At 43.1% G+C, this 12405-nt stretch overlaps 1 protein-coding gene across 1 annotated transcript in view; it reads left to right on the forward strand.

The window, feature by feature from the left end:
- LOC141076800 (uncharacterized) overlaps window positions 1-11400 on the forward strand; it is a 53040-nt gene extending 41640 nt beyond the window's left edge. The window contains exons 10-11 of the mRNA XM_073564110.1: window positions 192-282; window positions 9753-11400. Of these exons, the coding sequence (XP_073420211.1) occupies window positions 192-282; window positions 9753-11278 (1617 nt within the window). The 3' untranslated portion in view covers window positions 11279-11400. The remainder of the gene's footprint in view (window positions 1-191; window positions 283-9752) is intronic.
- The last annotated feature ends 1005 nt before the right edge of the window (window positions 11401-12405 follow it).

The following is a 12405-nucleotide window of genomic DNA, read 5'->3' on the forward strand; positions in this document are numbered from 1 at the left end:
GAGAGAAGGTGTCAGGAGATCTCCCCTTTGATGTGTAGATGGCTGTGAAGGTCTTGTGCTCAGTCTTGTTTTAACCACCAGTATTATATGTTTTATACTTGTGTAATGAGAACGGTGGAGATGGCAGGATTAGAGCTGATCATAGATGGGACTTCTCCATCTGTCTGTGACTTTTACAATATTTGTTTCAGGGTGAAGATCTGACCCATATTAATACTACAGAGACATATGTGAGAGATGATGAGTGGTGTAAAGAGGAGAGTGCCACATATGACTACCCAGGTGAGTAGTAACCACTGAATGCAGAGACGTCACAGATTCCTCTCAGTCACCGGCTGTGGCTGCTTTATCGGTGGTGTAGTCCGGCCGTATTACCATGATCACCATTTTGCCTCTAGACCACAACATTCTCCTCCACCAAAACTGCAAATGACTTTGGGCATTGAAAGCCCTTTTCTATAGACCTTACAACCTGGAGGAGCCACCTACTCCCTGGGTTGAGGAGACGCTGACCGTTACCTGCCCAGATCTGTAAACTATAAAGCCAAATGACAGCGTACGTAGAATGTGCTGACAGGTTAGAAAATCACTTGAAGAAAAATATTATGCTGGGCCTGTAAGAGAAAGCGGAGGGTAATGATGCTGTTGGCTTCCTAGGTCCCTGAGATCTTATCGGATGACTCTTCTCTCCCTTCTGTGCTGCTGAATGTCTCATGGTCCCTACAAGACCAGGTCCAGTCTTTCTGGCCAAACTTCCCTTTTAAAATCGACAATAGTAAATGTGCAGTGAGGCCAAGTGTGAATTTCTGTACAATAACAGCAGAGTTTCCCTTTATCCTGACTTTTCAATTTGTATTAAAACTACCATATTTTTTGGACTAAAGACACACTTTTTTCCTTCAAAAATCTGGAGGGAAATGGGGGGTGCATCTTATAGTTCGGATGTACCGGCTCTGGCGGAGCAGCGGGTCACAGGAGGCTGGAGCCGGTGGCTGCGGCTAACTCCTGTTCCCACTGCTAAAGAGAAATGAATATTCACTGCATTCCACGCCCATGGGCTTGGAGGGCCTTGAATATTCATTTCTCTTTAATCCCTTCCCGACCAATGATGCCACATAGGCATCATGAAAAGCCGTGCCAATATGACCAGTGACGCCTATGTGGCGTCATGAAATAATTGCCCTCCTGCGGGTCGAGTGACCGGGGTCACTGAAAGGTCACCCTATCCGCTGTCATGCCGCGCTCACTGCGGCCGCTCAGGGGGCCCCGTCGGCTGAGCACGCGCACTTCTCATACCCAGGTTTCCACTCCCTCCATGTCGCGCTTGTGCGTGCGCGCTCCTGTCTGGTCTGTCTCCAGGTCGGTCCTCTCTATGGTAAAGGAGGATCTGACCCGGAAGCTGTAGTGGTCATGTGCTATCAGGCATTAGGACCTGACCCGGAAGCTGTACTGGTCATGTGCTATATCAGGCTACCTCTCCCTATGGGAGGTCCCTGATTATTGTTGTGCTTCCTGGCCTAGTCGGTTGTGTCCCTGCCTGGCTGTGCGCTGTATTCAGGTCCTCTGCTCTGCTTTGTACTCTATTGTGCCTCCTGGCACACGTTCTGAACTTTCGCTTTGCTTTGTCTCATGCTCAGTCGTGCCTCTTGGCACACACTCTGATCCTGTGCTCTGTTTCATGCTCAGCCGTGCCTCCGGGCACTCACTCTGTCCCTGTGCTCTGTTACGCCTCTTGGCACGTCTGTTGCTCAATTCAGTACTCTGTCGTGTTTCTGGCACGCGTCCTGTTTTGCTCACATCCGGACGTACTGGTCGCTGCACGTCATTTGTGCCCACTTGTACCCGTCTTGCACTATCCTGTATTTAGCGCACACCCATGTATCCAGCTGGTATTCCCTAGTATCCTGCACCTTCCTTCAGACACACTCACTCGTGTCTCCTGTGAACCGGCCGCCTGGTGCCAGCAGTCGTGGTATCTTATCCCCTGGGGCTTGCTCCTGACACTCCCTGTATAGGGGGTGGTTCTCACTAGGCCAGCTCGCCCTGGGAGGGTTGGTGCCATGACCCAGAGGGTCCACTCCAGGAGTCGTCACACCCGCACACACAGGGAGCTTTGTACTTCACCACAGGGGGGGTGGCTTCGCCCCCATGTGGCTATGATCGCTCTGATTGGATGTTAAAAGTGAAACAGCCAATCAGAGCGATAATAATATTTCATCAATGAAATTTGATGAAATATTACAAATCCAGCCATGGCTGATGCTGCAGTAGCATCGGGCATGCTTGGAGACACCGATCCGACCCCCCCACACCGGCGATCTGCCCCCACGCCACTGAATGACAGATCTGCCTCCGCTGTCATCATCTGCTCCCCCCGCCTTCCCTCCGTTCCCCCCGCAGTCCGATCACATCCCCTCCCAACCCCCGGTACCTTCCGAGTGCCGCTGTTGCTCCCGATGTCCCGCGGTCCCGGATCATGGGTGCCGCCATCTTGGAAAATGGTGGGCGCATGCGCAGTGCGCCCGCTCAAATCTGCCGGCTGCAGATTCGATTCATTCATTTTGATCACTGTGATAAACTCTCACAGTGATCAAAATAAAATAAAACGTAAATAAACCCCCCCCCTCTATACGCCCATAGGTAGAAACAAATAATAAAATAAAGAAAACATTTTTATTTTCATTTTTCCATTAGGGTTAGGGTGGAATTAGGGTTAGGGTGGAGTTAGGGCTAGGGTTGGAATTAGGGTTAGGGTTAGAGTGGAATTAGGGTTAGGGTTGGAATTAGGGTTAGGTGTTATGATTGAGTCACCGAGGAGGAAAAAACAAAACACAAGCTCAGCCCAGAAAATCAGAGAGGTTGGAAACTAGCGGATTGCAGACCCCTAATCCTATCACACAACTAGCAGTAGCCGTGGAGTGTTCCTACGGTGATCCTAGACACCTCGTCACAGCCGGAGATCTAAATAAGCCTAAAGAGAGAAAAGGGAAAAACTGACTGCCCCAGAGCAGACCCCAAAGCAATAGGCAGCCCCCAACATATAATGACGGTGAAACAAGATGAAAACACTAACACAGATAGAAAGATAGGTTGAGCAAACGATGGGGCCCAAGCTAACTAAAAAGGACAGGACAGAAAAGCTGCTGTCTGCAATCCGACAAAACCCTGCTAAAAATATTACCAACACAACTGATAAGCAAAAAGGACCCTGAAGTCACTAGACTTCAAACCCTATATCAGCACTCAGAATATTCTGAAAGCAGAGCAAAAGAGAACACTGATCAAGGATTAAGAATCCAGCACACCCCCGGCCAGGGATGGCTGAACTCAAAAAACAAGGTAAACAGAACCAAAACTAATAAGTTCAATAGCAGAGCAAAAACTTATCTTTGGGAAGCAGGAATCAGACTGGTCTCCAAGAATCCAGCAGAGAAAATCACCAGCCACTCAGAAGGGCGTCGGCTGCCTTATATCCAGTCTGAAGTTCCTGTTACCCAGTCACAATCCACCTGATCAGGTGTTTGGTTTCTTTCATCCAAATCAGCCTCACTACCTTCCTTCACCAGAAGAGGGAGATCCTCGGACACAAAAGGTGAATGAACAGATGAGCTCACAACAGTTAAGGTTGGAATTAGGGTTAGAATTCTGGTTAGGGATGGAATTAAGATTATTGTGGAATTAGGGTTAGGGTTAGGGTTGGAATTAGGGTTAGGGTTAGGATGGAATTAGGGTTAGGGTGGAATTAGGGTTAAGGTTTGGGTTGGAATTAGGGTTAGGGTTGGAATTAGGGTTAAGATTAGAGTTAGGGGTTTGTTGGGGTTAGGGATGGGATTAGGGTTAGACTTGTGGTTAGGGTTATCGTCAGTTTTGGGATTAGGGTTAGGGGTGTGTTGAGGTTAGGATTATGGTTAGGGTTGGGATTAGGGTTAGGGATGTGTTGGGGTTAGGGGTGTGTTGGGGTTAGGGTTGGAGTTAGAATTGAGGGGTTTCCACTGTTTAGGCACATCAGGGGGTCTCCAAACGCGACATGGTGCTAACATTGATTCCAGCCAATTTTGCGTTCAAAAAGTCAAACGGTGCTCCCTCCCTTCCAAGCCCTGACGTGTGCCCAAACAGTGGTTTACCCCAACATATGAGGTAACAGCGTACTCCGGAAAAATTTCAGAACAACTTTGGGGGTCTAATTTCTCTTGTTACCCTTGGGAAAATAAAAAATTGGGGGCTAAAAAATTATTTTTGTGGAAAAAAATGTTTTTTTTATTTTCACGTCTCTGCGTTATAAACTTTTGTGAAGCACTTGGGGGTTCAAAGTGCTCACCAGACATCTAGATAAGTTCCTTGGAAGGTCTAGTTTCCAAAATGGGGTTACTTGTGGGGGGTTTCTACTGTTTAGGCACATCAGGGGCATATGTAACGACGACTGCAGACCATTCCTTGAAAGTCTGCATTTCAAAACATCACTACTTCCATTCCGAGCCCTGATGTGTGCCCAAACAATGGTTCCCCCCACATATGGGGTACCAGCGTACTCAGGACAAACTGGACAACAAATTTTGGGGTCCAATTTCTCCTGTTACCCTTGTGAAAATAAAAAATTGCAAGCTAAAAAATCATTTTTTGAGGGAAAAAAATGATTTTTTATTTTCACAGCTTTGCGTTATAAACTTCTGTGAAGCACTTGGGGGTTCAAGGTGCTCACCACACATCTAGATAAGTTCCTTCGGGGGTCTAGTTTCCAAAATGGCGTCACTTGTGGGGGAGCTCCAATGCTTAGGCACACAGGGGCTCTCCAAACGCGACATGGCAACCGCTAAATATTCCAGCATATTTTCCATTCAAAAAGTCAAATGGCGCTCCTTCCCTTCTGAGCCCTGTTGTGCACCCAAACTGTGGTTTATGACCACATATGAGGTATCGGTGTACTCAGGAGAAATTTCCCAACAAAATTTAAGATCCATTTTATCCTTTTGCCCATGTGAAAATAAAGAAATTGATGCTAAAAGAAAATTTTTGTTGGAAAATTAAAATGTCCATTTTTTCCTTCCATGTTGCTTCAGTCACTGTGACACACCTGAAGGGTTAATAATCTTCTTGAATGTAGTATTGAGTAGCTTGAGGGGTGCAGTTTTTAGAATGGTGTCACTTTTGGGTATTTTCTGCCATATAGACCCCTCAAAGTGACTTCAAATGTGAGGTGGTCCCTAAAAAAATGGTTTTGTAAATTTTGTTGTAAAAATAAGAAATCACTGCTCAACTTTTAACCCTTATAACTTCCTAACAAAAAAAAATTTTGTTTCCAAAATAGTGCTGATGTAAAGCAGACATGTGGTAAATGTTATTTAGTAACTATTTTGTGTCACATAACTCTCTGGTTTTACAGAATAAAAATTCAAATTTTGAAAATTGTGAAATTTTTAAAATTTCCCCCAAATTTCTGATTTTTTCACAAATAAACGCAAAAATTATCAACCTAAATTTACCACTAACATGAAGCCCAATATGTCATGAAAAAATATTCTCAGAATCGCTAGGATCCATTGAAGCGGTCCAGAGTTATTACCTCATAAAGGGACATTGGTCAGAATTGCAAAAAATGTCCTGGTCATTAAGGTCAAAATAGGCTTGGTCATGAAGGGGTTAATAATAGTGTCTTTCTCTACTCTTCTGGTCAGGACTCATAGTGGCTCCAATGGTCCACCATAAATGAGTGCAGCTCCAGTTTAGTGTTCTCCCCTTGTACATACGTTGATGTTGGGGATGTAACATTTTTTATTCTATGTCTTTTTTTTTTTAACCTGTTCCTTCTGTATGATAGTTTGATTGTGGTGGGATCGGCCTTCCTGCCTAATGTGAGTCTGTAACTCCGTGATAGTCTTGAAAAAAATCTCTCCATCGCCTCTTCCAAATGTCTAAGATCTAAATTTAAAGGGAACCTGTCAGCAGGATTGTGCTCAGTAACCTACAGACACTGTCAGGTCAGCGCCGTTATACTGATTACAATGATACCTGGTGATGAAATCCGTCTTGTGGTTGTTGTTTAATCTGTATTTGTAGTTTTCAGTTCATGAAATTCTCGTGCTCTGGGGCGGGGCTGTGGGTGGGGCACTGGGGTGGGGCTGTGGGCGGGGCTTTATGTGGTGCGCTGATTACATATTCATCTGTATTGGCTTATGACAGATCACTGATCCCTCACTGACCTGCCCCCCATTATTACATAATACATATAATAGCATTGATATTATTGGTGATAATGCCTATAATATTGTGGCTATTGTGAGGCTTAGACAAAAAATGTGCAAATGACACTGGCAGCGCCTGTTCAGTAATATCTCTTACTTATAGATGCCATTGCCGGTGACATTTTTCTGGATGTAGTTTTTTATGTAAAATAGGGGGCAGGTCACTGAAGGATCAGGGTCATAAGCCAATATAGATGAATATGTACGTAGAGCACCACATAAGACCCGCCCACAGCCACTCCCACAAACCCACCCCGAAGCACGAGAATCTCATTAACTGAAAACTACAAATACAGATCAAACAATAACCAGCCCGCAGCTGCCCGAAAAAGACAAATCTATTAGATGCGCCAATTCCGACACTTTGCCCGGCTCTTCCCACTTGCCCTGTAGTGGTGGCAAGTGGGGTTCATATTTGTGTGGTTGATGTCACCTTTGTATTGTCAGGTGACATCAAGCCCATGGCTTAGTAATGGAAAGGTGTCTATCCATTACTAACCCCATAGTTACATGGTAAATAAAGACACAGCCAGAATAAAGCCTTTTATTAGAAATAAAACAAAACAGTTTTCCTTTTTTATTTAAAAACAACAAACACAGTTATACTCACCTAACGCCTATTTCCACCAAAGAGCTCGTTCTCCTGTAATAAAAATAAAAAACAACAATATACCATACCTTTCTGTCGCTCTGTCCCACGCCGTAATCTTTATCTGGGGGATAATTAGTTTTCAACCTGTTTGGTGCCAAGATGCGACCGTCCAGGTTGAGAACCACTGGTGAATGAGCTGCTGTAAGCGCAGTATCATTGACCAGCAGTGACATCATCGAGGTTTCCAACCAGGCTGAACTGCAGTGACCTCAGGACCGTGGGAAAAAGTCAGTGATGAGGTCACCACAGTTTAAGCTTAGTGACTTCACAGCAGATCACCGTGAGAATTCTGTGGGTTATTTTTAAATAAAAAAGCGAAAACTGCGTTTTGCTTTATTTCTAATAAAAGCGTTTATTATGGCTGTGTATTTACCATATAACTATAGTATTAGAAATGGATAGGTGTCTTATAGACATCTCTCCATTACTAAGCCGTGGGCTTGATGTCACATGACAATACAAGGGTGACATCAACCCCACAAATATGAACCCCACTTGCCACCACTATAGGGCAAGTGGGAAGAGCCGGGCAAAGCGCCAGAATGGCGCATCTAATAGATGTGGCTTTTCTGGGCAGCTGCGTGCTGCTATTTTTAGGCTGGGGGGGGTTAATATCCATGGCCCCTTACAAGCTTGAGAATACCAGCCCCCAGATGTCAGCTTTAGCAAGGCTGGTTGTCAAAAATGGAGGGGACCCCAGGCCGTTTTCTTAAATTATTAAATAAAAAAAACTGTGGGGACCCCTCTTTTCTTGATAACCAGCCTTGCTGAAGCTGACAGATGAGGGTTGCAGCCCCCAGTTGTGAGTTTTGCCAGACTAGTTATAGAAAATACAGGGGAACCCATGCCGTTTTTTTCATTCATTTACTTATAGTGCAGGCGGCGGGTGAGGAATACTCCCATCATCCGCTCCTGCTGCCACTGTTCTTAGTAGCAGCAGGTGTAGGTTGAAGGGGGTAATAGACCCAAAAGCCCCCACCTGCTGTCATCATTCTGACTTTAATATAACTCTCATCATTCACCCCGCCGGCAGAGCAGGGGAGAATGATGAGAGCGTCTTCAGCACCGGCCACCGGGGAACAGGGCTTACTATAGCGCTTCTTCCCTGCCGGCCGTCCATGTGGTACTGATGCTGCACATGGTTGTCACATGGGTACCACAAGTATTGCACACATGGACGTCTCCGGTACCGGAAATATCAGGACGTGTGAAACCGGCCTTATACACAGTTCTCTTTAAATGCCTAATATTTCTTCTTGAAACTCATCTGACAGAAAATATTGGAGCTTAGGATAGTATAGATTGTGAAGTCTCCGAGACCCATACTCTAATTACCCCAGAGAGGTTTCACCACTAGCTACTCATTTATTACTGATGGAGACTGTGGAGTTTGATCATTTCAGTAGTTCCTAATCAGGCCCCATTATTAATATCTGACGTGTGTCACTTTATGTGGTGGTAACTTTGGAATTCTTCACAAAGGATAATAGAAAACAAATGGATCTTACAAATTATTTTCCAGCTTCGCACTATACCCTATATACGGTTGTACACTACTGTCTGGGCACATGGCAGTGTTCAGAAGGGAAGGAGCGCCATTTAGCTATGTGAATGCAGATCTAGCTGGAATAGTTTGCAGACACAATGTATTGGGAGCACTGTTCATGGTCACCTGGCAGCTCAAAAGATGTCCTCCATGAACATGCTTGGCTCTATCTTCTCTGCTGTCCATATCCCAAGGATTGCCTTGCTCATTGCCCTTTTACACCTTTACATGGATCTGGACTTACACTGGGACCTCTAGGCTTGGACCATGGTGTTACCTGCTATTCTGTGGTGTTAGATGGCAAGAAGAATAGTCAGGTAGCTGGGTCAGAACCAGAAGGACAGAATCAGAAGACACAAGAGTAGTCAGTAAACGGGCCATGGTCACAGGAGGAAACAAATACACAAGCCACAAGCTGAGCACTGAGGACTGAACCAGAGGAGAACAGCGCTGTATCTGGCAGATTCCGGCCATGTGCTTTGCGCTTTAGTAGGGTGTGGTACTTTCCAATTGGCTGAAGTAGGGAGCAGATTACTCCAGCTGGACAGCAGGAACAGATCCCAGATGAGATTGGACACACCATATGCAGAAGCCCTAATATAACTAAATGACAGAAAACCAGAATAGTCGAAATCCCCATAAAGTGATTCCATGTTATAAATTAATTCACTGAGGGTTATAATCCTTAGGAGGAGTGAATATTTTGACTCCACAGTCACGTTCCAGAAATTAACACGCAGTGGATGTTGGAGAGTGAAAATTACACATCTGCCATTTTATTACCCAGCACATAGTGCCCAGATTGTGCTCCAGGAGACACACACCAAAAATTAAGTGGGTTCTTCTCACTATAATATTGCTCAATACAGGGATCCTAAATGTTGTTTGCGCACACTGCAAGACTCCGAAGTGAGAGCGGATTTTGCTGGATTGGTTTATAGAAACCTTGTTGCTTTTCAGCAGCCTTTGAGCCACTAATAGTGCGGGAACCTCTGTTTTTCCATTGACAGATGATGGACCTGAGTGGGGACTTGTTTTTTGTGAGATGAGAATTGGTATTATTTTCGCCTACATAACATTGATTGGTTTCTTTCTATTCGATATTTGGGAGGCAGAATGAACAAACAGTTGAACACCGCACACTACTGGCTCATCCAACAAGGTTTTCTATTAGACTGTGAACTGTCATTGTCTTGGTAAATAATTAAAGTTTTATACATAGCTTGCCATTTTTATGGACAGTTTAAGTAGAAATGTTCAAAAATATAAAACTCAAGGATATTTTATTAAAAAATAATTGTTTTTATCTTAGCAGATGACTATACCAGGAGATCAGAGGGACAGCTGACATCTTTAAATTTGAAATTTGATGATCTTGAGATCCTACAAGATACAACTGAAGTGATTGCTGTTACTCCAGATATATCATCATCCATTCACAGCAAAGATCTGCCATCTGATCCTATGAAACAGGTCCCATCTTCTGATTCATTACTGACTACTAAGGAAAATCAAAGTCACAAAAGAGGCAATAAAAAGCAAACTGCTCCTAAAGCAAAGAAGTCATTTTCATGTTCAGAATGTGGGAAATGTTTTAACAAGAAATCTCATTTTGTTGCCCACCAGAGAATCCACACAGGAGAGAAGCCTTTTTCCTGTTCAGAATGTGGGAAATGTTTTGCACATAAATCACATTTTGTTACACATCAGAGAATTCACACAGGGGAGAAGCCTTTTTCCTGTTCAGAATGTGGGAAATATTTTGCACGGAAATCACATTTTGTTAACCACCAGAGAACTCACACAGGGGAGAAGCCTTTTTCATGTTCAGAATGTGGGAAATGTTTTAACCAGAAATCACAATGTGTTATTCACCAGAGAACTCACACAGGGGAGAAGCCTTTTTCATGTTCAGAATGTGGGAAATGTTTTGGACAGAAATCACATTTTCTTACCCACAAGAGAACTCACACAGGGGAGAAGCCTTTTCCCTGTTCAGAATGTGGGAAATGTTTTAACAAAAAATCAGATTGTGTTACGCACCAGAGAGATCACACAGGGGAGAAGCCTTTTTCATGTTCCGAATGTGGGAAATGTTTTAACAAGAAATCAAATTGTGTTAAGCACCAGAGAACTCACAAAGGGGAGAAGCCTTTTTCATGTTCAGAATGTGGGAAATGTTTTAACAAGAAATCAGATTTGGTTAATCACCATAGAACTCACACAGGGGAGAAGCCTTTTTCCTGTTCAGAATGTGGAAAATGTTTTAACAATAAATCAAATTGTGTTAAGCACCACAGAACTCACACAGGGGAGAAACTTTTTTCATGTTCAGAATGTGGGAAATGTTTTAACATGAAATCAAATTGTGTTAAGCACCAGAGAACTCACACAGGGGAGAAACCCTTTTCTTGTACAGAATGTGGGAAATATTTTGCACAGAAAGCACATTTTGTTGCCCACCAGAGAATTCACACAGGGGAGAAGCCTTTTTCCTGTTCAGAATGTGGGAAATGTTTTAACAATAAATCAGCTTGTGTTAATCACCAAAGAATTCACACAGGGGAGAAGCCTTTTCCCTGTTCAGAATGTGGGAAATGTTTTATACAGAAATCAGATTGTGTTAAGCACCACAGAATCCACACAGAAGAGAAGCCTTTTTCATGTTTAAAATGTGGGAAATATTTTGCACAGAAATCACGTTTTCTTACCCACCAGAGAACTCACACAGGGGAGAAGTCTTCTTCCAGTTCAGAATGTGGGAAATATTTTAACCAGAAAGCACTTCTTGTTAGACATCAGAGCAGTCACATAGAGGAGAAGCCTTTTTCATTTTCTTAATGTGGGAAATATTTTACTTGGAAATCAACTGTTAATAAACATCAGAGATGTCACATAGGGGAGAAGACTTTTATATGTTCATAATGTTGGAATAGTTTTAACCAAAATGGAATTTTCTTAAATGGGTTGTCTCTTGTCATTCCTCATGTTTGCTGACGAAAGGAAAAAACTAAACCTTATTAATTGCAAATATAAAACTATACCCATAATTCACCCCCTGAAGGTTAGTCAGTAGGTGACTAATAGAAAAAACATGTACCCCACATCTCAGTATATAGGGTGAGGTGACATTTACACACTCTCCAAGCCTTTCATTTCTACGGGTTTCATCGTCCTCACCAAAGGCGACTCATCAGGAGACTATTTAATATTGACCTTTATTCAAGCGAGACTAAACAAAAAAAAAAAAAACTAAAATCATGTATCATGTTATTCAGAACAGTCAGAAAACTAGCCCCATATTGGCAGATCCCAAACATCAATCTATATACTTCGGAAGTTTATAAGCCCCTCCAGTGTCAGGAATAGATAGTATGAATTTGAATTTACCAAATGGCTGCAATGAAACAAAGAGTGAAAAATTTAAAGGGGTCTCAATACTTTCCATACTCGCTGTATCAGTAAAAATAACTCCTCTTTATTAGGTAAAGTATAAAAGAATTGCGCCATTTTCCGATACCCGTCACGTCTCCATTTTTCATGATCTCGGGTTGGGTGAAGGCTTATTTTTTGTGTGCCGAGCTGACGTTATTAATGGATACCATTTTGGTGCAGATATGATCTTTTGGTCATCCTTTATTGCATTTTAATGCAATGTTGCGGCGACCAAAAAAAGTGATTCTGGCGTTTTGACATTTTTTCTCGTTACGCCATTTAGCGATCGGGTTAATTCTTTTTTATATTGATAGATCGGGCGATTCTGAACGCGGCTATAACAAATATGTGTATGTTTGATTTTTTATTGTTTTATTTTGAAAGGGGCGAAAGGGGGGTGATTTGAACTTTTATATTTTTAAAAACTTTTTGTTTTTACTTTTGGCATTGTGAAGACATACAGCATTGTATCTTAATTAACCAAACGACTATTTTTAGCAAACGGAGAATAATAGAATGTTATCTGTATGTTG

Source organism: Dendrobates tinctorius, unplaced genomic scaffold (genome assembly GCF_039654945.1).
Source record: "Dendrobates tinctorius isolate UK_male_01 unplaced genomic scaffold, ASM3965494v1 ptg000430l, whole genome shotgun sequence".
NCBI classification, from domain to species: domain Eukaryota; kingdom Metazoa; phylum Chordata; class Amphibia; order Anura; family Dendrobatidae; genus Dendrobates; species Dendrobates tinctorius.